This window comes from Ailuropoda melanoleuca, chromosome 1, assembly GCF_002007445.2.
Source record: "Ailuropoda melanoleuca isolate Jingjing chromosome 1, ASM200744v2, whole genome shotgun sequence".
Classification (NCBI taxonomy): domain Eukaryota; kingdom Metazoa; phylum Chordata; class Mammalia; order Carnivora; family Ursidae; genus Ailuropoda; species Ailuropoda melanoleuca.
Genome location: NC_048218.1, coordinates 176,813,563 through 176,840,165, shown reverse-complemented (window position 1 = coordinate 176,840,165; position 26,603 = coordinate 176,813,563). Strand labels below are relative to the sequence as shown.

General features: G+C 38.5%; 1 protein-coding gene across 6 annotated transcripts; it reads left to right on the top strand.

Annotated features, from left to right (window-relative positions):
- Positions 1–236: 236 nt before the first annotated feature.
- Positions 237–10,182, top strand: GPR85 (G protein-coupled receptor 85). Of its 6 annotated transcripts, none has more exons than XR_004628566.1 (5): positions 237–527; positions 988–1,605; positions 1,767–1,884; positions 3,000–7,266; positions 10,052–10,182. XR_004628566.1 is itself a non-coding variant. In XM_034670832.1 (4 exons), the coding sequence occupies exon 4, from the start codon at positions 3,170–3,172 to the stop codon at positions 4,280–4,282; it is 1,113 nt and encodes a 370-aa protein (XP_034526723.1). In that variant the 5' UTR covers positions 237–374; positions 988–1,605; positions 1,767–1,884; positions 3,000–3,169; the 3' UTR covers positions 4,283–9,608. The 6 variants fall into 6 exon arrangements, 4 of the variants coding, with proteins under 4 accessions (XP_034526723.1, XP_002915088.2, XP_034526700.1 ...); XR_004628567.1 differs by lacking the exon at positions 10,052–10,182 and having other exon boundaries at positions 3,000–3,089; positions 4,201–9,608; XM_034670832.1 differs by lacking the exon at positions 10,052–10,182 and having other exon boundaries at positions 237–374; positions 3,000–9,608.
- The last annotated feature ends 16,421 nt before the right edge of the window (positions 10,183–26,603 follow it).

Below are 26,603 nucleotides of genomic sequence, written 5' to 3'. Positions count from 1 at the left end.
GGAAAAGGAACATCATTTCAGTGTTACCAACATAGGGCTTTGTGTAATGACTGTGACACCATGACAGTGAAGTATTCATTTTTAAGCTTTAAACAGAGAAAGCTTTACCTCAGTGTGTCCAATAGAAATACAATATGTAAATTAACCCATATTATCTGTATGCTGATTGGCTTGAGTTCCCCCGAATGTCACAATCTCACCACCCAGCAATGAGGTATTTTACTGCTGTCTGGAGATCAAATTATTACTGTAGAGAAGATCTTTATTTTTTCTGTTTCATTAACAGATTATTATAAAGCAATAAACATTCAGGAGGAGAAGCAGACGTTTTACATTGGGAATTAACGAAAGCATGTCTGCTCGTTTTTTTGGAGGTGGGGAGTTGTTTAAAATCTTATACCACCCCCACAAACAAAACTCTTCGGAAATGGTAAAATAAGGAAATGCATGATTCCAGAGGCATCCCTAAGCACCCAGTTGTCAGGCTATGTGGTGTCTTGTGATATCATCGGACCTTTTGGATGGGTGTAAGTTTTATGAATTCATTATATTCCTAGTATTTTTCTTCCTAAAAACAGAGGGGGAGGGAAAGGAAACTCACACACACAACTGCTTTGACATTACCAATGTATTGGTCAGCAATACATTGGTCAGCCGTACTTGAAAGAAGGAAAAAGAAAGGCTGTTGCTCGGTGGGGTGGAATGCGAGGAATAGTCATTTAAAATTTTTGTAAGCCTGATTCTATAGTCATATTCGTTAAGGTAAAATGGATGTAAATCATTTTGCAGTTGTCCTCTGAACTTAGCTTCTCCCTACTTAACACATATTTGCGTGCATTTGAGAATAGAAGATGACTAACAAAGACAGGGCTGCCCTAACCTGCTTTCCCCCCTTCCCCATTGACAAGAATTTTCTTGACTGCGCTTTTTAAAAATACATATATATTTAATTTCTTTTTCTTTCTTTCTTTTTTTCCCCCCTCCCAGCTAACCTGCAGGTGCAAAGGTCAGCTGGGAAACTCATTAAAGAGGAAATCTAAAAGAAGCTTCCAATGCGCTGGACCACCCTAAAAGAGAAAGGAAGGAAATGTTCGGGGAAGGCTAGGGTTCCGGGAAGCTGAAAAGGGGGCGAGAGCCCCCGATGCCGTGGCTTCTCCTGGCGCTGCCCTAAGGGAAGAGGATGGGCCTGAGGTCCTGAAAAAGCCTTTCCAAGCCCCCCACTTCGGGTGTGGGGAGGGAAAAGTTCAGAAGCAGCCAGAAGGGGACAAAACCCTAATTTTGCCAGTTCAACAGGACAGAATATTCAATAAACCCTGCCAGCTCTGGAAACGGGTCGAGGCTTCTGTTGGCTCCACAGAGGCTGAAGCAGCCCTCGCCGCCGCCCTCGTCGTCGCCGCCGCCGCCGCCGTCGCGGCCCCTGCGTTACTGGGGGAGACGGTGCCGCTGCGACAGGGGAGGACGCGGCTGGAGCTCAAGGAGGCTCCAGCGCGCAGGCGCCGCCGAGCCCTGCCTGGATGCTCAGTCAAGGCACTAAGGCAAAAAAAAATAATCAGCAATTTATAGAAAGAAGAAGCTATAGTCTGTCGGGATATCCAACACCAACAGGTAGGAGGATATACTCTCGTTTAAGTTTGGGGGGAGGGGGGCGCACGGTGAGGATGAAACTGCAGGTTCACCGACACCGAGCCCTCCCCGAGGTTTTTTGTTTTTTGTTTTTTTGACAATAAACTGCATAATGGAAGTACATTCAGACAATGCATCTTCAGTAGGGCTTATTGAGAGCTCCATTTCTGGAAAGCGTTTCAAGGCTGAGGAATACCAGACTGCGAATCACCGGGAACAGTTCCCTTGCAGCACAGAAGCAATCTCTCTCCCCATCTTCGCGTATGTAATGCATGTCTCTCTCTCCCCCTCCCCCTCCTCCACCCCACATTATAAATCCAGGGGTGGCGGATTTCAGGTTTCGTAATGTTGCATGATGTGATCGGTATTTACCCGGGATGTACCGGTGGGGAAATTAAAATCATCGAACGCAGTTTTGCCTGGGCTTCCATCAGCATATTCCGGGCTAGTGAGAAGTGGCAAAGGAAACATGCTTCGTGGGAATAACAGAGGAAGCCGATTTTCCTGGTGTGGCTCTCAGGCACCCAGGAGACAATGTGCATTTTGTTTTAAAATGAAGCCACTTGCGATTTGCAACAAAAATTATCAGTGTAAATAGGAAAGGTTTAATTGCCCAAGAAATACGGGTTCATGTTAAATTCATTTGAATCCAGGAAACCAAGATTTACAAATGGAAGTACATTATTCCTCTGGGTGTGTTTCCCTGGCCAATATTTACATTAACAGTTTTTAATAATCATGTGGGCTTAAAAGAGAAAAGATTTACCAAAAAAGGGGGGTAGGGTGGGGTGGGAAAGACAAAAGATTAAGTCACAGCAAATCCTGGATAAGTTCCTATTAATTTTGAAGTCTAATGTTGAAATTGTGCTTTAAGATGAATCAACAAATACTCTTCTTATAATATGATGCATGAATAGTGGCACTTGAGTTAAAAGACATATTTTGCAAGGGCTCTTTGGATCCATATCAGCAGCAAAGCTGCCTGTAAAACACTGACAGATACTAACAGAACTCAAATAAATGTAGGTAGTCTCATCTCTGTCTCCTATCAGCAATCTTGTAGATTCCATTGTAACATTAGTGATTAATTCCTGGACTGGCATATTTTATGATTGTGGAACATTTCATTCCTTCTGTCCTAAAGGTACCCAGTCAAATTTATGTTCTCCAAAATAGGGACATTTTAAAATTCATCTAGTTCAGAAAACTAAACAAGCCAATTTTCTGAAATCTCAAACAGAAATACTTACTAAAGCAAATAATATTATTCAAAATTAAAACTTTATTTGCTTCCCCGTAAATGAACAGCTTTATGTTAGCACTGCCTGACATCATTACTTGTTAACTTAAGAACTGATAGCTCATTTTTTTTCCAGATATTCTGATGGCAAATCAAATGGAAGAAAAGAGGAAGCATGACTGCAGATCGCATCAGTTCTCTTTGTGGATTATATTTTCATTAAAATGTATGGACCTATCTTTTCCTTGTTCTTATATCTAGATCATGAGACTTGACTGAGGCTGTATCTTTATCCTCCATCCATCTATGGCGAACTATAGCCATGCAGCTGACAACATTTTGCAAAATCTCTCTCCTCTAACAGCCTTTCTGAAACTGACTTCCTTGGGTTTCATAATAGGAGTCAGCGTGGTGGGCAACCTTCTGATCTCCATTTTGCTAGTGAAAGATAAGACCTTGCACAGAGCACCTTACTACTTCCTGTTGGATCTTTGCTGTTCAGATATCCTCAGATCTGCAATTTGTTTCCCATTTGTATTCAACTCTGTCAAAAATGGCTCTACCTGGACTTATGGGACTCTGACTTGCAAAGTGATTGCCTTTCTGGGGGTTTTGTCCTGTTTCCACACTGCTTTCATGCTCTTCTGCGTCAGCGTCACCAGATACTTAGCTATCGCCCATCACCGCTTCTATACAAAGAGGCTAACCTTTTGGACGTGTCTGGCTGTGATCTGCATGGTGTGGACTCTGTCTGTGGCCATGGCATTCCCCCCAGTTTTAGATGTGGGCACTTACTCATTCATTAGGGAGGAAGATCAATGTACCTTCCAGCACCGCTCCTTCAGGGCTAATGATTCCTTAGGATTTATGCTGCTCCTTGCTCTCATCCTCCTAGCCACACAGCTTGTCTACCTCAAGCTGATATTTTTTGTCCATGACCGAAGGAAAATGAAGCCAGTCCAGTTTGTAGCAGCTGTCAGCCAGAACTGGACTTTTCATGGCCCTGGGGCCAGTGGCCAGGCAGCCGCCAATTGGCTAGCAGGGTTTGGAAGGGGTCCCACACCACCCACCTTGCTGGGCATCCGGCAAAATGCAAACACCACGGGCAGAAGAAGGCTCTTGGTCCTAGATGAGTTCAAAATGGAGAAAAGAATCAGCAGAATGTTCTATATAATGACTTTTCTCTTCCTAACCTTGTGGGGCCCATACCTGGTGGCCTGTTATTGGAGAGTTTTTGCAAGAGGGCCTGTAGTACCAGGGGGATTTCTAACAGCCGCTGTCTGGATGAGTTTTGCCCAAGCAGGAATCAATCCTTTTGTCTGCATTTTCTCCAACAGGGAGCTGAGGCGCTGTTTCAGCACAACCCTCCTTTACTGCAGAAAATCCAGGTTACCAAGGGAACCTTACTGTGTTATATGAAGGAGCATCTGGAAATCTTTAGCCTTGTGAAACACTAACCTTCTCTGCTAAGCAATCGTGGCCTGTAGCCATATCTTGAGAAGAAAATCAAGAATGGGATCAGCGGTTATAAGGATTTGGGCAACATTCTGCAGTCTTTGCAATAGTTCACCTATAATCCTATTTTAAATCTCAGAGTGATCCTGCTGACTGCCGGCGAAGGTTTGTAATTAAGAAAGGACTGAGCCACTGCCCTAAGTTTCTTTATGTGGTTGAAAACTAGATAATGAAAGTAGCAGGTGCTAAGTATCAGTGCTAAATGCTGTGTATATCACTACTTATGAAAAAAAACATCAAAAAAACAATTAGCATTGGACATCTTAATAAATTAAGTTGACATGAGGTAAATGTGTTGATAAAAACTAATTTTAGAAGTTTGAAGACTTTAAAACATTTCATACTATTATCGTTTTGCAAAGACTAAAATATTTGGGGACTTAAAGTACTGTAATCCACTAAAGACGTGCCATGACTTATTGGATTATCACACTTTTAAAATTTCGCCTCGTAAGTTTTGGGGAGCATTCCAAAGCAGTATATTGGTTCCAATTAGAGTTTACTCTTTTTTTTTTTTTTTGGTATTAATACATTACTATTTCTAAATACCACTTTCCTTACCTACTAGTGAAATTGCTAGCATTGAACTGTATTATGTGGTTTTTGTTGATTTGGTATCAAGTTTTTCCAATTCATTTATATTTTACAAATGCTAGATATTGGTCTGGGAGGCAACATTAATGGTACCAACTGGTCACAACTGAGCAGTTCTTATAATGCAGAATAAACACATGTTGCCTTAAAGGGTTATCTAGTATCTTTCATCTTATTTAGCATTGGAGCAAATAGTCAAGGGAAATTGAATTAGTAACTGGTCATGGTCATGCATCTGGAAGTGCATGGACGATCATTTAATACTCTTTTTCCTTTTTCCTCACATGGTTTGAAAATTAAGGCGCACATCACTGGGATGATGAGATTTTCTTCTGAGGTGTGCTACCCATTCTAGTGTGTTCTAAGAAGCAGGCAGTTGATGTATGTTTATATTTTAAATCAGCTGTCAAGGGGAGACCACAGCCTTAGTATGACATCCTGCACAATTTGTGAAGCATTTACTCTACTGAAGGCACAGTCTTGTTTATACTTTCTGCACATTCAGTGTATTGGTCGTTTAAATTATTTCAGTTTTAACTTGTGAAAGCTTATAATATGATTTCTGGTATTTTAGAAATACATTAGAGTCTGTGAGTCTCATTCTTTAAGATACAGATGTGTGAATTTCAATATAAAGTTGCATTTGCCAAAATTTACCTGTGTAGCCTGTTACTTTTTTTGGATTAAATTTTACATTTTTGGCAATTAACAATTTCTTTTGACCTGGGAGGCAAGCACAAACTAGGGAAACTAGCTTTACTATGGTTTTGCTTTTTGATTTTTGTAGCTATTTTGAAACTGGAAATGCATGAATGATAGGGAGCTTAAAGCTGATAAACTGGCAAATAATAGTATCCACAAAAGCATTATTTGGTAGCTTATTATTATTATTCCTCTATTTATTCTTACAAGCCAGTAATGTTTAGAGTTATATACCTGCTTAGTTGATTGGTTCAGAATTTTAATCTAAATATCGCATTTTAATTTGGAGCATTGCAGAAATTTTGGATTCTAAATACATAACATCTAAGTAGAATGGTTTACAATAACATTATGACAAAACCAGAAAATTTATTGTTTTTGCTTTCCATTGTTTTCATTTTTTTGGTTTGTTTTTGTTTTGTTTTGTTTGGTACTTGAAAAATAAGATTAGGAACAGGATTCTTTATTGCTACAGTACTTCTGTAAAGAGAGTATCAATATAAATATAAATTAGGAAAAATAAATCACTGGAATGTCTCAATGATATATGCAACTATTCAGTTTTGCTCATTTAAGGACAGTTCAAGCCATGATTTAGTGAGCGCTGTGTTTGACCTCATTTTACTTTATACCAAAGTTGATTGGATCTGAGACAAAGTTTAATGTACAACAGGAGTTGAATCGAGCAATAAAGGCCCCTTGTTGGTACTAAAATCATTATCCAAAATGCAATAAAGGAAATGTTATCAAAAGGTATTCTGATAACATTGTTTCCAACTTAAAAAAAAAGTTATAGTAGAGGCATAATTACAGTGATTATATATATAGGGAACTTTGCTTAGAGGTTCAAATATCACCAGCAATCAGTGGAACATTTAGCATTTGTCTTGCAGCTAGAGGGATCAAATGTTATCAACGGTAGCCTCCATACCATAGACAAGAAAACTGAGGCATAGATTAAAGGTGGGGGATTGAGGAGTCAAGAGCAAGAGCCAAGTGAGATTGCCTGACTCCACCTAGCTATTTGGAATAACAGATTCCAACAGCTTTGGTAAGTGAATAATGCAGAACCGTTGTGACTTTTATTTAAGCCAACTTTTGACTAACTTGGCATTTCAGGTCAAGGGGCAAGCACTGGGTGAGATACATCCCCAGTTAATCGATACCTTTTGTAAGTCAATGAGTAGTTGTAGCTATCATGTAAAGTCTCCTTCTGTGTCTTAATGACCAAATAGCATTATCTATTTTGGTACCCATTCCACTATTCAATATTTAAAAACGGTAGCTAATTCAACTTGAAAATGTTACCAATTTTCAGCCCCTGAAAAAACCCACACTGGTAAGTCCAACTTCCCCTGTGAGACACCCATTATCAATAATAATGTGTCCCTCCTGGACTAATTACATCTGAGCTGAACAGTCTTTAAATTGTTTTCCTTAATAGTGATGATATGTTTGCATGGATGTGTCTATACTACCTCATCTGGTTCCTTCGGTGCACAGTGGATTTATTTGTGAGATGCCTGGCTGGAACTAGGCATTCAGTCTGTGACTATGGAATCCTATGCAGATATTAACTGAGGCAAAAGGAGGTGAGTAACTTGCCCAGTTTCCCACAAAGGCCCCATTTAAAGAACATAAAATTAACCATACTAATTAGAAAAAAATTATTTGTAGGACAACCTATTGACTGAATCACCTTCTTCAAGTGTTAGCTGGTTAGATTTCAATACCAGCATTTTTCAGAGGTTAGCTGATTTGTCATTGCTAACACATGGATGTGGCCACTTATCCATTTACCTCTACCCCCATGACTGCTACCTGAATTGCTTACTAATTTATTTATTCATTCACCTCATACGTATTGGGCCCTGGGCTTGGTGCTGGGAGCACAGTGGAAAACAAGACAGAACAGTCTCTCATGAAGATTTCTTAGTCTAGCGGGAACTACAATTAAATATGTAGTAGCAATGCGTTACAAGTGTTATGATAGTAAACATTTCTAAGATGGACTTGCTATTAATGGCCATAAATGGTTCTCCATTTCTCCTTCAGTGCCTTACCTCGTATCTTTTCCCAGTATTCCTCGGGATCTTTTATATGTCATATCGCCTCAATTCAGAGGAAACCTCCCATTCCGCTCATACTTCATTTAGATGAATCACCGTGTTACATTTGGGAAACTGGGTTCCCATGTTGTTAATGCTATACACAAAATAACAGCAAAATCTGAGTGTTAAAGTTACCCCCATGTCCTGACTGTCCACTTCCACACAAGAGATATTTCAGTTCCTTCAAGAAACTTGGAGGTGTCTTTTCTTACATACTCATACCTTCCTATAAGGTACCATGAGAATGCCTGGGTAAAGTGTCATCGAACAAGGCACTAAGAAGCCAACTCCTGGGGCCCTCCCATGGTGCTCAAGCAAAGATGGGAATAACCTGTGAAACAGGGTACATACCTTTTTCTGTTAAAGCATGCCACTGCAAAGTTTTTAATGCCCCTTGTTGTAGACACCATAAAACTCCCTAAGCCCGTAATGTGAAAAGTTTTTTGGCCTCTAAAATTTATTTCTATTGCAAATACGATTAAAGATCTTTACGACTATAGAGACATTTTTTTTTTCAGCTAAGCCATGTAAAAGTGAGTTGTGTTGCAACAGGGATTACTGTAGGACAGTTTGTAAACAGAACCAAAACTTCACTTCTGTGTATTCACCATTAGATAAATTTATTTTGTTCCATTTTTTATTCTACTCCACATTGTTATCCAAACAAACAAAAACCAGTTTATGTTGATTCCATATTAAAAAGAAAAGAAAGAAAATAAGATGATAAATGTTAATGTTTCAAATACTGGTTAAACACATTAATTAAGGTAGATGGTTGCCAGAATTGTGGGTTATTTACAATTCCAAAACCTTGTGAGTTTGTTTTTCTCTGTAAAAATACATCATTTTCATGTTTATTAATATTCTTTTCTAAATGTTTTGAATGGAAATTGCAGGGTCTACTAGGATAATTGTTTATTGCTGACTTTTTTTATTGTTGTTCTCAAATCTGGGTGTGCTAGTGTTCTGTGACTTCCCCAATTCCCTCAGAAACTAATTCTTACACCATATTAAAATGATAGAATTGCTTCATTTTGAGGCACAAGCTCATAATTAGTCTAAATAGTGGTTAAAATGAAGATATCATTTGTAGATGATTGGATTTTTTTTTTTTTTGCCATTAGTCAAATAGTCAAATAAGTTAAAGGGTCATCGAGAACTTGAGCAACAGAGGAACAAGGTTTTTGTTTTTGTTTTTGGCTAACTATTGGCTTTATACTGTAATGTAACAGGTCTTAAAAAATATGTTAAGACCAAGAGGCTTTAACTTTATAAAAGGATTATATAAATAAGACTGGCTTTTAAAATGGAAAAGGAGATTTTATATCCTCTCCTTTTGCCAAAGGGATGATGTCCATTAGTTGCTCAAACCCTTTGGATTAAAAGGCTTTTAAAGCCAGTTTTCCTCACACCAGATCAGGCCGTTAATACAAGGGCTGGAGTCCTATAAAAGCCCTGGAACAAAGCAAAGAGAATGTGTTTACCTCTGAGTGATTGTAGAAAAAGGCCTCAAAAAAGCCACAGGTGGTGTGGGGCTTGGAATTATTCACACTTGACATTCACAGCCAGCCTCTAGTTCCTTTTGGTGCCACTGGACAGCATCATCCTCAGAAAGACACGGGTTTTCAAGCTTGGCTTGGAGGCAGAAAGCAGCTCCTTTTTTTTTTTTTCCTCTGTGTGTTTAGAAAATAATAGATTCTTGACACAAATATTAAAATTGATATTGTATTGTACACTTTGTTTTATGGGTTTTGAATAGACAATAAAATAACGTTTAACTGATATGGGTATTCAAGATCATGGGATGAGGAAGTAATTATAACACTTGGAAAACATTATTATAATATTAAAAAAACTTTAAAGCTGAATTGACAGTCGAGCTTCAACTAGCTTAAAGTTAGTTGTTTCTTTTCATTGCTTTAAGAAAGCAAAAATCTGACTACATGAAGGAAGAGTTTGTTTCTCCTCCATTTGGGGGGAAAATATTGACTTGAGAGAATTCATTTTCTCCAGGGAAAAAAGGAATTTGGTCGTTTTTAATAAGCATTTTCCTTAGACATAATTCAACAATCGTTTGTTGTGTGCCTACTGCGTGTATGATCTTGGGCAAGTTACTTAACTTTTCTATGCTTCATCAAGAAAAAGAAGATGATCATACAAACGTCCAGGGGTTATTGAGAGGATTCAGTGAGTGCATCCTTGTGAAGTCCTTAGGAGAGCATCTGGCATCTTAAATAAATTTTACTTTTTACTGGCTCTCTCATAGTTCACCATCTAGCAGCAGAGATACAAACAAATTGTGAGACAATGTGATAAGTGCTGTGAGAGATGAGCGTTAAAGAAACACAGACAAGCAATTAACTCTGTGAAGACAGCAGAAGGAAGGTGAGACAGAAGAGGTGGCAACGGAAAGTCTTGAAGGATCATTTCAATTCCGTCTGCCTGACAAAGTTGGAAAAGCCACTTCAGACAGAGGAAATAATAAAATGAGCAAAAGGCGAAGAGATTCTAAAGCTCGTGATGTGTTCAACATAGGAATTTACTAATCAGAGAAGTTTAACGTTGTGTGGCTGGAGCTTAGTTAGGTCCCTGCAAGGGAGCGACAAATGCGTTGCAGAAGTTGAAAAGCCCAAGACTTGAAAGTTTCAGTCCTTATTCTGTCCTTCACTAGCTTCATGCTTTTGAACAAGTTACTTAAGCTCTTTGAGTTTCAATGTGCTTATCTGTCATGGCTAGGGTGGGGGTGGTAAGTAGTAGCAATCATAACTTTTAAAGAGTTGCTTGAAGGTTAAATGAGATAATATAATAAAAATAGATAAAATAGGGGTGCCTGCCTGGCTCAGTGAGTGGAGCATGTGACTCGTGATCCCGGGGTTGTGACTTCAAGCCCCAGGTTGGGTATAGAGATTACTTAAAAATAAAATCTTTAAAAAAATAGATAAAATAATGATAACTATTATGAAGCACTTACTATGTGCCAAAGATTGCTCGGAACACTTTTCATGTATTAACCCATTTGGTTATCACAATGAGTAGATGCTGTTACTATCCATACTTGACAAACGAAGAAACTGAAGCCCAGAGAAGTTAAGTAACTGAGGCAAGTTAATAACAGGCAAGCACAGTACCCGGGCCCGAGTGAGCGTGCAATAATTGTTGGCTATTGTTGCCGCTGCTGCCTCTCTTGATTTTCGCACAATCACTGGGAAGGTTAGAGGCTGACTAACGGGAGCTGAGGTGACAGCAGAACAGAGCTGCAGCCTCAGATCTTCACCTTGCTCTTCCCCCCATTTTCCCACGGAGAATCTCAAGGAAGCAAGGACATTGGTTGATTGCTTTCAGGGGATCATATTACTGGGGAAATAGAATCCATCTCATCTTTAAAATGACTGTTTAGAAGGACATTGCTCAAATTACATCACTCAGATTTTCAAAGTGGGCGACACAACTCATGCTGCGTGGAGAATTTCTCCTAGATCTGGCTCATATTCTTCAGTCCCAAATCGGTTTTGTCCCAGTCTACATTCAGTGGAGATTTTAAGTGGAGGATTACCGTAGGCTGGGTAAAAGCCTTTCGTGGAGTCTCCCTTTGTGTCGAGTTGTCAAGTTGCCGTTTAAAGATCCACCTTTCAGGATCACCATTCCCAGCCTTTCTCCAACTCCTGACATTTATTTCCCTACTCTGAAATCCCTCCAGAGGTTTCTGTAGCCTCTGCATTCATAAGTCTCTAATGGGAGGGTTACCTCATAAACCCTGTTTGCCTGCTATTCATGTATCCACATGGTCCTCACATTTCTCTAACTATTGACCCATAGTCAGTTGTTTACACACCTGGCCATTCTTCACTGCAGTTTTTAAACTTGATTGGCCACTCAAACCCCCCTATGTTCATCCCAGTTGAGCTTCAATCTTTTTATTTGACCTCTCACTTTACCAGTAACTGTACCAAAGTGATTTCATCTACTAAAGTGACAGCTGCTGTCATCCCCCCTACTCCAGTTTGGTGCTGCTTGCGGTCTCAGTACACACAGTCTTTATTTAATTATCTTGTGTAGCATGAAAAAGGGAGCGAGCCTGGGTGTTAGGAGCTAAGCTGCTGACCAGCTACAGGCTGCTGTCAATTCACGTGACCTCTTTGGTCCCTCAACTGTATAATGAAGGGGTTGATCTCTAAAATTCCTCCAGCTTGGAAAAATCTATGGTGTGTCCATCTGGGTCACTGATGCCCTAAGGACATTAATTACATGGTTATTTCTAACAAACATGCCTTCTCCGCGGATGACAGTGGTCCACGGAGAACCACTTCCTATGTACAACATTTCAACGCACTAGGATCTTACCTAAGCAGTTGCAGCCCCAACCTGAACCCAGCTTGTTGACATCAACACTAGAGAATATCTACAGCATATTAAAGTGCTCTTTCACTGGGCTCTTGCTTTATTCATGTGCTAACTTCGTAATAGCACTTTTCATTTTAATCAGACTTGATGCTCTGCTTCTATTTCAAATGATCAAATTATAGATATTTGTGCCCCGTTATTCCTTTTTATGTTCTATTCTTAATTATAAGTAATTCATGGATTTCTTTTAGAGGGCACCAAATTTATTTCAAGTTCCTGTAGCAAATATATGAAACATAAAATTTAGGAAGATATTTTAGTACCTCTACAGTTTGTAATTACAGGATGGTCCATCTTTGAATAGATATTTAAGAAGCCCCGACTGTGTACGAGGAGTTGTACTGGGTGCTTAATAAATCTTGTTATTGAATCCGGCTTGGCTGAGGTTTTAGTCTTAAAGATTGTAAAATGAACAAATCTCTGGTTTTCTTTTTGCAGTTGTTTTTGTTATGCTTTACATGCATGAAGACATTGGTTTTTAAATTCCACACAGTACAGAAGTGTTTTCCTATTATTTTTAATCACACCCTACGCTTAGATTTAAATGGCTATAATTAATGGTGCATCTTTTATTTACAATTTCTGATTTGCAGCAACAAAACTATTTAGTTGCCATAAAACACCCTTTTTAAATATATTTTGAGTCTGGTGTCTTGTTGGCTTTTAAGAGAATGAACTAGAAAAGATAACATTCTTATCATGGTAATAACTTTTTAGCTGCTAATAAAGAATTTCGTAGGTAATGTGGGGAAAATATTCATGCATCCTAGAATTCATAATTCAAGGGAACAAATGTTCCCATGTTTACGTGGCCCTGAGACACTCACAGTGCATTGGGAATTCTGTACAATTATTGCATCGGTGCTTTTAGATATGATGCCACTCAGTTCCCTGATGCAGAAAGAACCTGTGTTCTTCTCAGTGGTGCTATCATTTGTTATGCCTGGAAGGTCTTGAGCATTTTCTGCAGTGCCAGAGCTCTAGTGCTTTGTATTTCCATCATGGGCATGAGAAAATGTCATTTTCAAGAAGAAAACATGAGAGAGAAAGACATTTTCTAGTGTACTGAGTTTTGCTGGAGAATATTTGCTCTCTGTTGTAATTTTAAGACAGACTTACATTGTATGTGCATGATGAAACATCCTCATAAATATTCAACTAAGAACTATTCTATTTCCAACCAGCCTACACTATACTTACATTGATATTAATGAGCGTTCATTATAATGTAGAGAGGGGAAATATAAAGGAAATTACAGACTGAACTTCCTCCTTAGATGTTTCTGTGTGGCAGAAGACAGTTAAATACATTTCTTCATTAGTAGCTGAAACCAAATTACAGCAGGACACGTGTATGTAAAGACCAAAGGGAAGCCACATAAAAAAATTGAGAGGGAATGGTAAGGTGGTTCCAGTGATGGGAACAAGTGACACCAGGAAAAAAAATTTCATTAGTATAAAAGTTTGAAAAGTTTGGAAATAACAGGAAGAAAGGATAAGGCTAATATTTTAGTGGTTTAGAAATTGACCCCAATATTTAAGAACCTGTGGTGTCTCTCTATTGTGTACATAAGATCAAATTCGAAACTCTTTATTAAGAGATTTTATGATAAAGCAATGTCCTCATCTATCCATATTCTTCTCTCATTCTTTTCATTTTCCATTCCTTATCAACAGCGCATAAATGCACAGACACCTCTCCCAATATGTAGGCAGATACTTCCACCACAGGCTCTCCAACTCAACCCATAGGTCCACTCAAGCTTCACCTTTGATCACTTTGACCCACATTAATTTCTCAGTTCTCTGCATGCCTCAATTATATTCAATCTGTGTGGTTTTACTTGATATAATGGTGTTCTCTGCTGCTTCCGATTTCTCTAGTAAGATTGTAAGCTCATGGGCCTTGTCATCTACCTATTTTCTATCCCCACAAAGAACCCTGTCTTACTAGACAATAAATAAAATGCTTAAAAAGTAGAAATATTATTTAATAAAAGAACAGAAGAGCAAAAATATTAATTTTAGAAATTTTTTAAAAGATTTTATTTATTTAATTGACAGAGAGACAGCCAGCAAGAGAGGGAACACAAGCAGGGGGAGTGAGGGAGGAAGAAGCAGGTTCCCAGTGGAGGAGCCTGATGAGGGGCTCGATCCCGTAACGCCGGGATCACGCCCTGAGCTGAAGGCAGACGCTTAATGACTGAGCCACCCAGGTGCCCCTAGAAATTTTTCATTGGAAATTTCTTTGTCCTTGTCCAAGTTGAGATGTTAATTTAAATGTTATTTCCAAAACAGGAAGAGAGAGAGAGAGAATCTATAATCAAAATCTAGATAATCTTACCCTTTCCTTTGTAAGTGACTATACTACTAATCTTCTAAAAGCCAATGAATTTTAAAGTTTTCTTTAGTGGTGATGAATTTTGAGCTATTCACACTTTCTCACTTGTCTTCCTTGTGATCTGTTTCACACAAATGGCCCATATAATCAGAAAGGCTATGTGATGTTTTATTTATATAGCTCTGCAATTTTAATATAAACATGCTAAGCAATATTGAACCTATAGCTGCACATGTCTTCATTCATGTGAGAGCGAGAGCACGTGGGTATGTGTGCATGCATGCAGAGGGCACAGAAGGACAGGGAGAAGCAGACTCCCTGCTGAGCAGGGAGCCTGATATGGGGGAGCGGGGGTTCGATCCCAGGCTCCTGGGATAATGTTCCAAGAGCCAAAGGCAAACGCTTAACCTACTGAGCCACCCAGGCGCCCCTATAGTTGCAAATTTTTAAAGACATTTTTATTTTGAAATATTCCTTGCATTGGACAATATTCACAGCTAAACATATTGTATTAATCAAGGATATCTCTTTATCTATGTTTCAGTAAGGATTTAAATTAGAGTCTGATAGATAACTCATCACAACTTTAAAAACATCATCATTTCAAAATTAGTTTAAGTGTAATGAAAATTTTTTTAAAGACGCACTAAATCTAATGCATTTTACATCACTAAGAACAAGATCAAGAACAAGAGTTAGGCTTATCAAGTGCAAATAAATATTGTTTTAACATTGGTATATTTCCCCAATAATTAAGACAAATTTGGAAAATGTATTCTAGAGTAACCTAATTTTTATCAGATGATTCAAATGCAGTGATTTTAAATCTTTCTGAAATACCATTAAGGATATAACCCTGTAATTTTATTTCTATTTTTTTTTTGTGCTAAGAATATTAACCTTCTAATAGCAACTGAATTTTTAATGTATATTCAAGTATACTTTAGAATAATTTTGTTTCATTTCAAATGTATAATAGGCTGTTAACAATAACATTAATGTTGAATTTGGTGTGTGAGGGCACCTATTTTGTTAAATTATTGTTATCATGATCATAGTTATTTTAAATCAAAATAAATGAGGACAATTTGTGTGTCAGTTGGACATAGGAGTAAGAGAGCCTTTAAATCTCATTAGTTTCTCAGAGAAATTAATATTCCAGGTTTTTTTTTTAAGATTTATTTATTTATTTATTTATTTTGACAGAGACAGCCAGCGAGAGAGGGAACACAAGCAGGGGGAGTGGGAGAGGAAAAAGCAGGCTCATAGCGGAGGAGCCTGATGTGGGGCTTGATCTCATAACGCCGGGATCATGCCCTGAGCCGAAGGCAGACGCTTAACCGCTGTGCCATCCAGGCGCCCCTAATATTCTAGGTTTTATCAGCGATAAATAAAACTGAATGACTACATATCTTGATTTACAATTATTTAAGAAAAAGAAAATTTGAGCATATGTCTACATAAGCCCATTTCCACAACTCATACTTAAAAAAAACTAAAACCTTTAGTTTAAAGGTTCTTTTGAGAGTTAAGTAATTCTAAAAGCAGAGAAAAATAATTATAATCCTTTATTTTATTAACCCAGAATAATGAAAAGTTATTCTTTCTCTTTTCAGCTAACCAAACCTGGCTTGTGGTTTATTTCTTAAGGAGGGGTCATAAAAAAGAATGTTTTGATTATTTTAAGTCAGTTTTCAAGAGAATTCATTCATTTATTCATTCATTCAACAAGTACTTATGCACCACCTACAATGTTCCACTCTACATGTTCAGTGTAATGATATAATAATGAATAAAACACAAACACAGCATCTGTTTCATATAGAACACTTTTTATAAATATGTAGTAGTTTTTATACATGTTTTCCTAATCTAAAAAATTGATTGTCTCAACTCCAAAAAGAATTTTACCACTTAAAAATTACTGCCATAACTAATGTTTTCACCTTCATTTTTCTAAAAGGTTTTATTTATTTATTTGAGAGAGAGAGAGCAGAAGCAGGGGGAGTGGCAGAGGGAGAAGGAGAAGCAGACTCCCCGCTGGGCAGGGAGCCTGATGTGGGGCTTGATCCCAGGACCCTAAGATCATGACCCACTACCTGAGCTGAAGGCAAACGCTTAATCGACTGAGCCACCCAGGCGCCCCTCACCCTCACTTTTAAATGTTAATAATTAAAGAAAACAAAATCATCCCACAGATTCATACCTGAAGTAGCTTATTTCCCAAATCAGGAAAGCAAACCCTCCATCCTACCAGAAAGCATTGAATTCTGGGTATCTTAACTTCAGCAAAAGATCAGTTCTATCATAAAACTGCATTTCACAGACAACGGCACTGCTGGGGGAAGGAGACCATTAGCTTTTAAGCTTATAGCGGTTCCCAACAGGTGGGTATACGATTTCTGTACAGTGATTCAGTGGAGTCATTTTGCTGGCCAGCTCCCCAGGCTCCCTGGTAAAAGTCAAGTTTCAGCAATATAGCAAGACTATTCATTTATCAGGGATGTGTGATTTGGTATATTCTATACTTAGTAGGAAAGAAATGAATTATTATTGATTTGATTAGTATTGGTTTTTAAATTGCAAGGACAATTGCCAAAAAATGGAGGACCGCATGGGTTTCTTTTTTTGGCTTAGAAATATCTACCCCAAAGGCACATTTCCGTAAATATCGGCAGTGCTGGACAAGCCTAAGAGAGGAACAGACCTGTGTGGAATGAATTCCACTGAATTCACTAGAATGAATTCACTGAGAATGGTATTATAGTGCAGTGGGCCAGGGAGACTGAGAGTGTCCCACTGGTGGCTTCGGTCTTACTCGATAGTCAAGTGAGTTTTCATTTTTGAAACTTGAACAAACCAGCACTGCAGTGGGAATAAGATGAGGGAGAAACTAGCTTCTTTGGAAAGCAGAAAAAATCACCTGTTATTTCTCTAGGACTAGCTCTACCTCTCCATTCCACAATTCACCTGCCATCCTTTCATAAAAGGGCTAAAGGCTAATACTAGCCTGACTCCGTCATGTCAATGCCAAACACATCAGCAAATAACAGGCAATGCTTTTTGGGTCAAGACATTCAGATGAGGGGCGCCTGGGTGGCACAGCGGTTAAGCGTCTGCCTTCGGCTCAGGGCGTGATCCCGGCGTTATGGGATCCGAGCCCCACATCGGGCTCCTCTGTTGTGAGCCTGCTTCTTCCTCTCCCACTCTCCCTGTCCTCTCTCGCTGGCTGTCTCTATCTCTGTCAAATAAAAAAATAAAATCTTTAAAAAAAAAAAAAAAAGACATTCAGATGAATGTTTTGAATGACCATGACCAACATAGACATTTCTCTATTGATTTTGCTTTTTAAAAAATTGCATGCTTCTAAATTTGTATTGCTTTCACTTTAAATTTCTATATTATTTGAAAACTACTAGTGAGCCTTATTTTTGAGAAATTCTGATACAATTATACTGCATTCACTTTAGAAGAAGGCAAATGAAAAATGCAATTTTCTATTTCTGTTTCCTCATCATCATTGTACAGATTTGAAATTGTTACGTGCTTCTTCTCTGTAAGGGATATGCCATAAAATTAAGATTTCCCAGGTTATTATGGTATAAGGAATTTGAATAAATCCACTTGTGAGTGGATGCCCACAGAAGGGCAAATCAGACACCACAAAACCAAGGCTGTTCACCCCACAATGCCCTCAAAAGCCCAAAGACTCAGTCTCATGCACCCACAAACGTAATAGAAGAAAAAACACAAAACAAAGGTCGTTGATTCCTGCTGACGAAATAAATGGCACCGTGGGATGAATAAAGCAAACAGCTATTTTAAGTCTATGAAATAAAAAGGCATTTCTAAAGAGTAAATACTACATCGGGGATAAGTTAATAGGAAAAGGGAGTCTAAAAGGCTCTGATGAAAGACCTAATTGTGTCTAAGCTTATGTATGAGTCTGATGAATATTCCCAGGCAATAATACCATAACAGATTGAATTCTTATTATAGCGCAACACATTGTTTCAGGGAAATAAAATGAATTACAAAGTCATTGGATAGAGTGACATTTCAGGGGAGCAGAAGTGTTTTGTTGGTCATCCTGAAAGCCTTCCCTGAAAGTATTTATGTCTTCTAGTTTCTGTATATTATCAACTGACAGTAAGTCACTGTTTTGCATATTAACACAGAACAAAAAATTTCTATGGAAAAAAATGTTAGTTACCCTATTCATAGATACTATGTGGCTAAAAATGTGTGTTTATTATTTATATATTTTACTTTGAAATTGACTATATGGGCATATTTTAGAAATAATCAGAACAGGTGTTTCAAAATATAATATGACAAAAAGTGCAGTTCTATAAGTCAGAAGACATGAATTCTAATTCGGATGCTGCCACTAACCTATTGAAACTGGACCTCGGTTTCATCATTCTTAAAACAACCTCTGAGACAAACTCTTTCCGGTCTGACACTTAACCAGTTTCCTTCACTGTTTCAACTATGCTTTTTAATTCTACTAAGACTGTTGTGATGAAATTTAATTCACATACACTGCATTATTTCCTTCATCTAGATTAAAGAAAAATGGAGCCGTATAATAACAATGAATCCTATTTCCATACTAGTACCCGAATAGTTTAAAAGAAATTATGGGGATTCTAAATGTGATAAAGGACGCACACTACACGTATAAAGCCTTCCATGTACGGAAAGGAACTTTATTTTTTATTTTATTTTTTTTAGAGAGAGAGCATGCACGCACGACTGGTGGGGAGCGACAGAGGGAGAGAGAGAATCCCAAGCAGGCTCCACCTTGAGCCCACCCGGGGCTCAATCTCACCACCCTGAGATCATGACATGAGCTGAAATCAAGAGTTGGCTGCTGAACCAACCAAGCCACGCAGGGGCCCCTAGAGAAGAACTTGAAACAATTTTATATACATATATTCTACAAGTTATACAAGCTATAAAATGACTGAAGAGGGAATATTCTTTTTATTAGGAGGAAAGGTAGTGAATCATGTCACTTTGACAATTGTAAGGATAGGTTGAGAATGAATGAAATAACATATCAGATGGGCATGTGACACATCCAGATTCAGATTCCATGGGGACTTGGGTGGTGGAAGCCAGTTATTATTTTATTTATGGTCATAGTAACCAGAGTGGCAGAAACTAACAGTGTACAATGAAGGCTTAAGAGAATTTATATAACTTAAACATAATTGCCGCTTTATATGGGACTTGCAGCTTAAAATCAATCATCTGCAGCCAAAAAAAAAAAAAAGTGTGTTACTAATCCAACCTGAGAGAGAAGAACTATTTATTGCAGGTAAGGGATCGGCTTATAATATGGACAACTGCCGGCTAAGACTAACCTTACACAGGGTAGATGACCATCTACAGTGTATAATTTGAGGGGCCACAAGATTCTTTCCCCCCAAAATAATTTTTTCACTTACCTGCCCTGCAAGAGGAGTAGCCTCCTGAAGGACATTGATAAGGTGTACATGAGCACCACTGGAGATTTGAGGAGGACATTATTTACCACCAATAATATCTTGACTGCCAATCCAGTGGCACTTCTTGATCCTTAGGTTGCCTTATTTCTCAGCACCATGGCACAGTTTACCATTCTGTCCTTTGTGTTACATTCTCTTTCTTTCACAATAATATGAGCAACTGGCATGCCTCCTTCTTCTCTGGCTGGGCCCTTTCAGTCTCCTTTGTAGGCTCCACTTCTTGCTTAAGTGTTGTTGATCCTTAAGGTGCTGTCCTAGGCCATTCATGCCAGCCTCTCTCTGGACACTCTCTCCTTTGGCAATCTCGTAACCTAAATAGTACTAGTGATCAACTGTATAAAGGCCACTGTCAACTATTTCAGCACCTTTGTACAGACTAGAAAAAGATATTCCTGCCTTGCTTACCTCTGCCAGAAAGCTGTTATAACATATATACAAATCTACAACAGCTATGATACCAATGGTGTCAACTTGATGTGGCACCTTTGTGTCATGCACAACTCATAGCAATATGTGGGTATGATTCCCATATATACAACTCCAGCTTCAGACATAACAATAGCTAGCATTTATTTAGGACTTACTGTGTGAAATGCTCTGTTCTAAACATTTAACCTATGGTAGCTCATTTAATCTTCTTGAAAACTGTATGAGATTGGTACTATGGTTAACCACATTGTACAGATGAGAATACTGAGGTGCAGGAAGGTTAAGTAATTTGTCTAAAGTAACGGAGCTTGCAAGTAGTGGAGTCAATATTTGAACCCAGGCAATCTGCGTACAGAGCCCAAAAGTATAACCATCTTACAATACTGTTTACTAAAGAACTACTTTTTTTTTGAGTGACGAGTTCTTGTTCATCTCTTGGGTAGCTCAGACTCAACATGTACAAAACTCAGCTTCTCACTTCTTACCCAGAACTGCTCTTTCTTCTGAATTCTCCAGACAATCGTCTTGCTTTATTTATCTTTTTCACCTTTGATTATCAATCTATCTCGTAAAATTTCTCTATCTCCATCCCCTCTTTTAGCTTCCTATTGATACTCATGAATCAGAAGGCTAGAAAGGAAGCTTTGCACTAAAATTTAAGCCCCATGACCTAGAGAATTTGTCTTTTTACAGCTATATCCTCCATGCCAAGAAGAGTTTTTGGCACACAATAAAATATTTAATAAATATTTTTGGAATAATTGGATGCAGATCTGAGTTTGCCTTTTGCTTATTTTCCTTGCCTTTCAGATGACTTCTCCAAGTCTCAGCCAGACACGTGCCCTGTGGTACATCAGAGCTCAGCTCTAGCTCCTATTACAACCAGTCAGACTCCCCTATGAGAGCCTGGGGCCCTCTAATCTCTTCCATTCACCATTTAACCACCCCCAACCCAGCATAGTGCCTGGCACAGGGTCAATATGTATTTGTTGAATTAATAAATAAATGGATGCATGAATGCCTGCCTATTTCCTCCATCTTTCTGGCTCAAACAGTCTCAGTGCTCACGTGAATCACAGCAGAAGCATTCTAACTGGATGGACCCTTCCTAGAATTGCCCACCTTCCAGATGGTTTTCTGTACTTCAGCCAAAATGAGCTTTCCAAAAGCAAACTTGATAATGTGTCTTCCCTATTTAAAACTCTTAAGTGGTTCCCTGATGCTTCGGATAAAGCCTAAAATCCTTAATGTATCTTATAAAGCTGCTTTTAACCTGGGCCCTGCACACTTCTTTCACCTAATCTACTTTCAAGTCCTATTTACACTCCATTCTCCAGCCATGCCAAAGGTTTCCTATTAATTACCTTGAGCAAGTCATGCTTTCTCTTCACTCAGAGTTTTCCTAATAGCTTTGGCCCAGAACACCCACTTCCAACCACCCCTTTCTCTTGGATAAGACATTTCTCCCTCCAAGAAGCCATCCCTGACCCCTCAAGTCTGGATGAGGTATGCATCCTATGTGCTTCCTTTGCTGCAGAAATCCTTAGCACGCAGTCTTTTAATTGTCTATGCATTTCCCCATTGTCTCCTCTTGACTATAAGATCTATGGAGACAACTATTGCATCCGTCTAACTCACCGCTAACTTTCGACTTCCACAGAAGCTTCTACAGTGCCTGGCACATGGTAGATCCTCAGAATATTGGTTGGATATTATATTGGTTGGATAACTTCTCCCCATCAGTTCAGAATAGTTTGTCAAATTAATTCATTGTCCTGGTGGATGGCACAAGAACCCAGACCTGAAAGAAGGAAATAAGGGACAAATAAGTTTCAGGAGGAGGAAAGGGTTGAGCATTTCTTTAAAAGCAAAAAGTTCTGGATTAAAAGTAGTGTCAATCAGGCATAAGCGGAGAGGCCAAGCTCAGGGGTCCAGTGGCCATGGGATATGGCTCCTGTAACCATAGCAGTGCAGACTGGAAGTTGCTGGTGACTTCAAATTAAGCCTCCCAGTAAGAAATGAGAGACTTTGAGGTCAGACTTAGGTGTCAGTTCTAGGAGGAAGTCCAACAAAGAGGTGAAAGAGGTGGAAGAAAGATGAAAGAAAGGACAGCAATAGTTAATAATAGATAATTGCTGAAGAATAAATAAATGGATGGATGAATGAGTGCAGATTTCGTAAAGCGATCTGGATAATGCATTCAGCTTCTGGGAGGCCCACAAGACAGTAACAAAATCTTTTGTTGGAAAAGCTGACTGGACAGTAAAAAAGTCATGGGAAGTAATATAGTACAGTGTGAACTTGCTTTCTTGAATCCTCTCTCCAGATATAACATACAATGTCAAATGATTTCTAGCTATTATCTCACTAAAACTTCTGTGGAGTAGGCACTATTATTCATTCCATTTTGCAGATGAGAAAAGTGAGACTCTGAAAAGAAAAAGAAGTAAATAACTTGCTAGTGATGGACAGTATTAGGATCCAAAGCTCAGGCTCTTACTCTCCAGCTCTCTTGCCTTGTATCAGAATAAACACCATATATTGGTGCTTACTCTCTACCAGGTTAATGCATTAATTATCTCGGGTAGACCTCCCTACAACGCTAAGAGATAGTAGCTGAGATAGAGAAAAGTACTTGCCTAGTGCCAATCAGGTAATAAGAGTTGGAGCTGGATTTTAAGTCAAGTCTGCTTGTCTCCAAAGCCCAAATGCTTATGCTCTGCATTGTTACCCCTCTTCCAAAAAATTAATCTTTGCCAGGAGAGCTGTCTTTGGTTAGGGCTGCATGATTAACAAGGGTGAACTGATAGAGTTTCTCAGTTCTGGGCTAGAAGGGAGAGGCTTGAATTCTTCCTTCAGCCCTGGACATAACTGATACTAGTAGGGGCTAGTCAAGTTGGGTGGAATGGTAGATGGACTAGGGGGAGAGGTCTATGAAGGGAAGGGGAGTGCCCGGCAATCTGGACAGAGCTTTCCTAAAGGATCAAATGGCTCCAGGACTGCAGACTTGATGGCTAGATCTCAAGCCAAGAATGAGTGACTGCTAATAGAAATAATAAAGGGAAAAGGAAGGATGTGGAGAAAGCAGTATAAAATCGTCTTAACCAGCTAAAGTTTGATTACCAAAAGCTCTGGCTATAAACCAAGACACATATTTGCATTTATATATGTTTCTCTTTCTGTGAACTTTATATCCTGTAACTTCATTCACGTTTCTGCAATGTTGTGGCGAAACAGAATTTTCACTGCTATAATCATTTAATATAGTGCATTTCTTTTAGGTTATATGGACACAGTCATATACCAAAAAATTCAGATAAAGATACTAGGGAATGCTCTTTTTTTTCCCCAACCCCAAGAAAATATCCACGATGATTTACAAGAGACCAGCAGTGTGGTGGTGGTGATAGGTTTTCTCTCTCCCTGAGCTTGCCTTAATTTTTTTCTCTAATGTTTGTAGTGCAGTTGGATTATATTAAAAATAATAATGACTGTTAATGAGAAGATTTAAATTAGGCTGCAAATATTTTTCCTTTCTAATATACTAATTGCCAAAAAAGAAAGTCTATGTGGAAACTCATGGGGACAACCTGCCAAATACGGAAGAGGTGTCTTGATGCCAAAGTACCAAGAGGCAGCTATTTTCCTTGTTTGTTTGTCTGTCTGTCTCTTTCAGAAGTTCACTCTGTAGGGGAAAAAAGTCAGCAGATGATATTCGTAAGAGTTTGGCAATACAGCATGATGGAGAGAGAGATACATTCATGGTCACGAATCTGGAGTTGGGGTGTAGGTATACTACTAATTAGCCATGTAACTTTGGGCAAATCTCCTCCTTTCTGTAGGCCTTTTGTGTGTGTGTGTGTGTGTGTGTGTGTGTGTGTGTCTCATCTGTAAAAATACAGTTTGGGGATAGGGCTTTGCTAAGACCCTTTCAGCTCCGAGATGCGGTGATGCTAAGCTAATGAGTGTAACAGCTCTAATACATTAAATGTTGGAGTATTGAAATCCTAATTGCAAGTCTAGCTACACCATAGTAGTAGTTACGGTTGCAATTCATATCACAGGAATTCCCAACTGTTGACCATTCATCTCCTTCCTTTGATCCCTAGTTTTTAGCTGTTTCAAAACAAGGAAGAATGCTAGAATGGAAATAGAAGCCAAATTCCCCATGGCACCCTGAGAGTAGTCCTGTAGCACCTGCTTCTCTATTCTGTTCATTAAAATAAATAAATAAATAAAATCTCCCATGTCCATCTGGCACCATTCAAAGGTTGCCAACCTGGCATCATTCACAGGGACTAAATTCACTGACTCTTATCTAAAACAAATTTTGTACTTTCGTTCATAAGCTCAGCATGAATGGAATCAGCAGATTTTGCTGTAACTAGTTTTATTCCAATAAGCAAACCACAAATTCCACACAACTAATTTTGCCCCATGCTCTTCAAAACAGATTACAGAAATGGCAATTTAATTTTGGAGGAAAAATAGGACAATCCTATCAGTGATTAGAGTTGTGTGTGTGTGTGTGTGTGTGTGTGTGTGTGTGTGTTTTAATGACTAGTAATTTGAGATCTAATGTCATAATAAATGACTCAGTTAGAAAACAAGATAAGTAAACCTTCAAAAACAAAACTGGAAATTATTATTCAATTGGATGCACATAGATGTACATTATAAACTACTGAATCTATAAAATAAGAGCCAATTAATTTTTTTAAATAAAAAGTGACTGTGGCTGTATACACAATCTCAGGAACCTTCATAATTATAAAGGCAATAAAGAAACAGGAGAAACTGCATACTCATTCCAATAAACATTGTACCCTGAGTGCATATAAGCAACCTAACGAGCTTGTGAAATGTTTCTGTAACTATTACCACATGAAAATTAAAATTTCTGTTTATTTTTAAAACATTGTCAAATATTCATTTGGGCTCTTTTTTATAATATTTTTCTGAAAAGTAAAAATTAAAAAACCACTAAAGCTTTTGATGATTTTAATTTGTGCAAAATTCTGTAGTGTGTCTCTTATGTAAGTTGAAGTTGAGATGTCCTGTATAAATTTTATTGCCATCAAATGGGAAAAGGTCATCTTTTCTTGAAAATATCATAATATCGATGATCTAGAAAAACAGATTAGGATACCTAAGAAGATTTTTCTCGAGAGAGTCCTAAGTAGCTCTTTTCCCAAGGAGGTTATGTCCATGGTGATGTCCAATCCTGAGTAGAATCAAGACTTTGGTGTGAAAGAAGGTATGGTATCCTTTTGCCCAGAGCTCCACGGCAGACATTGTTCCTTGCTTGGCACTTAAGGAAGTTTTTTTCTCAGCAGTAATACCTTGGGGAGACAGAAGACAGAAAAAAGACTGAAATATGGGCAAATTACATAAGAATGACATGGAAGAAACAGCCATTAGTCCCCTCCCCATCTACAAGCAGTGGTTCATCAAACTCTAGAGTTCATCCCCATCTTCTCAAGGCAACTACCTTCCACCAGTAAGTTGGAGGGCAAAGTGGTGGAGGAGTCATGGGGTAAACTTGATCCACAGTTACGAATTGTTAGCATTACAAAAAGAGAATTTAGAGCCAAATGAAACTTGTTTAAATGAGCATTACCGTATGTCTCCCTAAATAGAAAGAGAATAATACCTACCATTTATTATGCACTATGTGCCAGGCACTGTAAGTACATTACACACACTATTTCTCTTAAAACTCCCAACCACTCTGCAAAGTAAATGGTATGATCTTTTTTTTAAAGATAAGGAAATTGAGGCTGACAGAGATTAGGCAATTTGCTCAAGGTCACCAGGGATAAATGATAGATCTGGAATGCAAATTTACGTTTATCTAATTCAAAAGAACATGCTCTATTCACCAATAGCAAAATGTGTTATCAAGTCTATGGCTCAAGACTATAAAAAAAAAAAATTAAATGTTAAATGCTACGAACCAAACAAATTCATTCACAGGTCCTCTAGTTCCATCTGTCAACTCAACTAGACAGCAAGAAGAAAGTTAGGAACAGAAGGATTAGGAGAGAGGAGGGGAGGGGCGCCTGGGTGGCACAGCGGTTAAGCATCTGCCTTCCGCTCAGGGTGTGATCCCGGCGTTATGGGATCGAGCC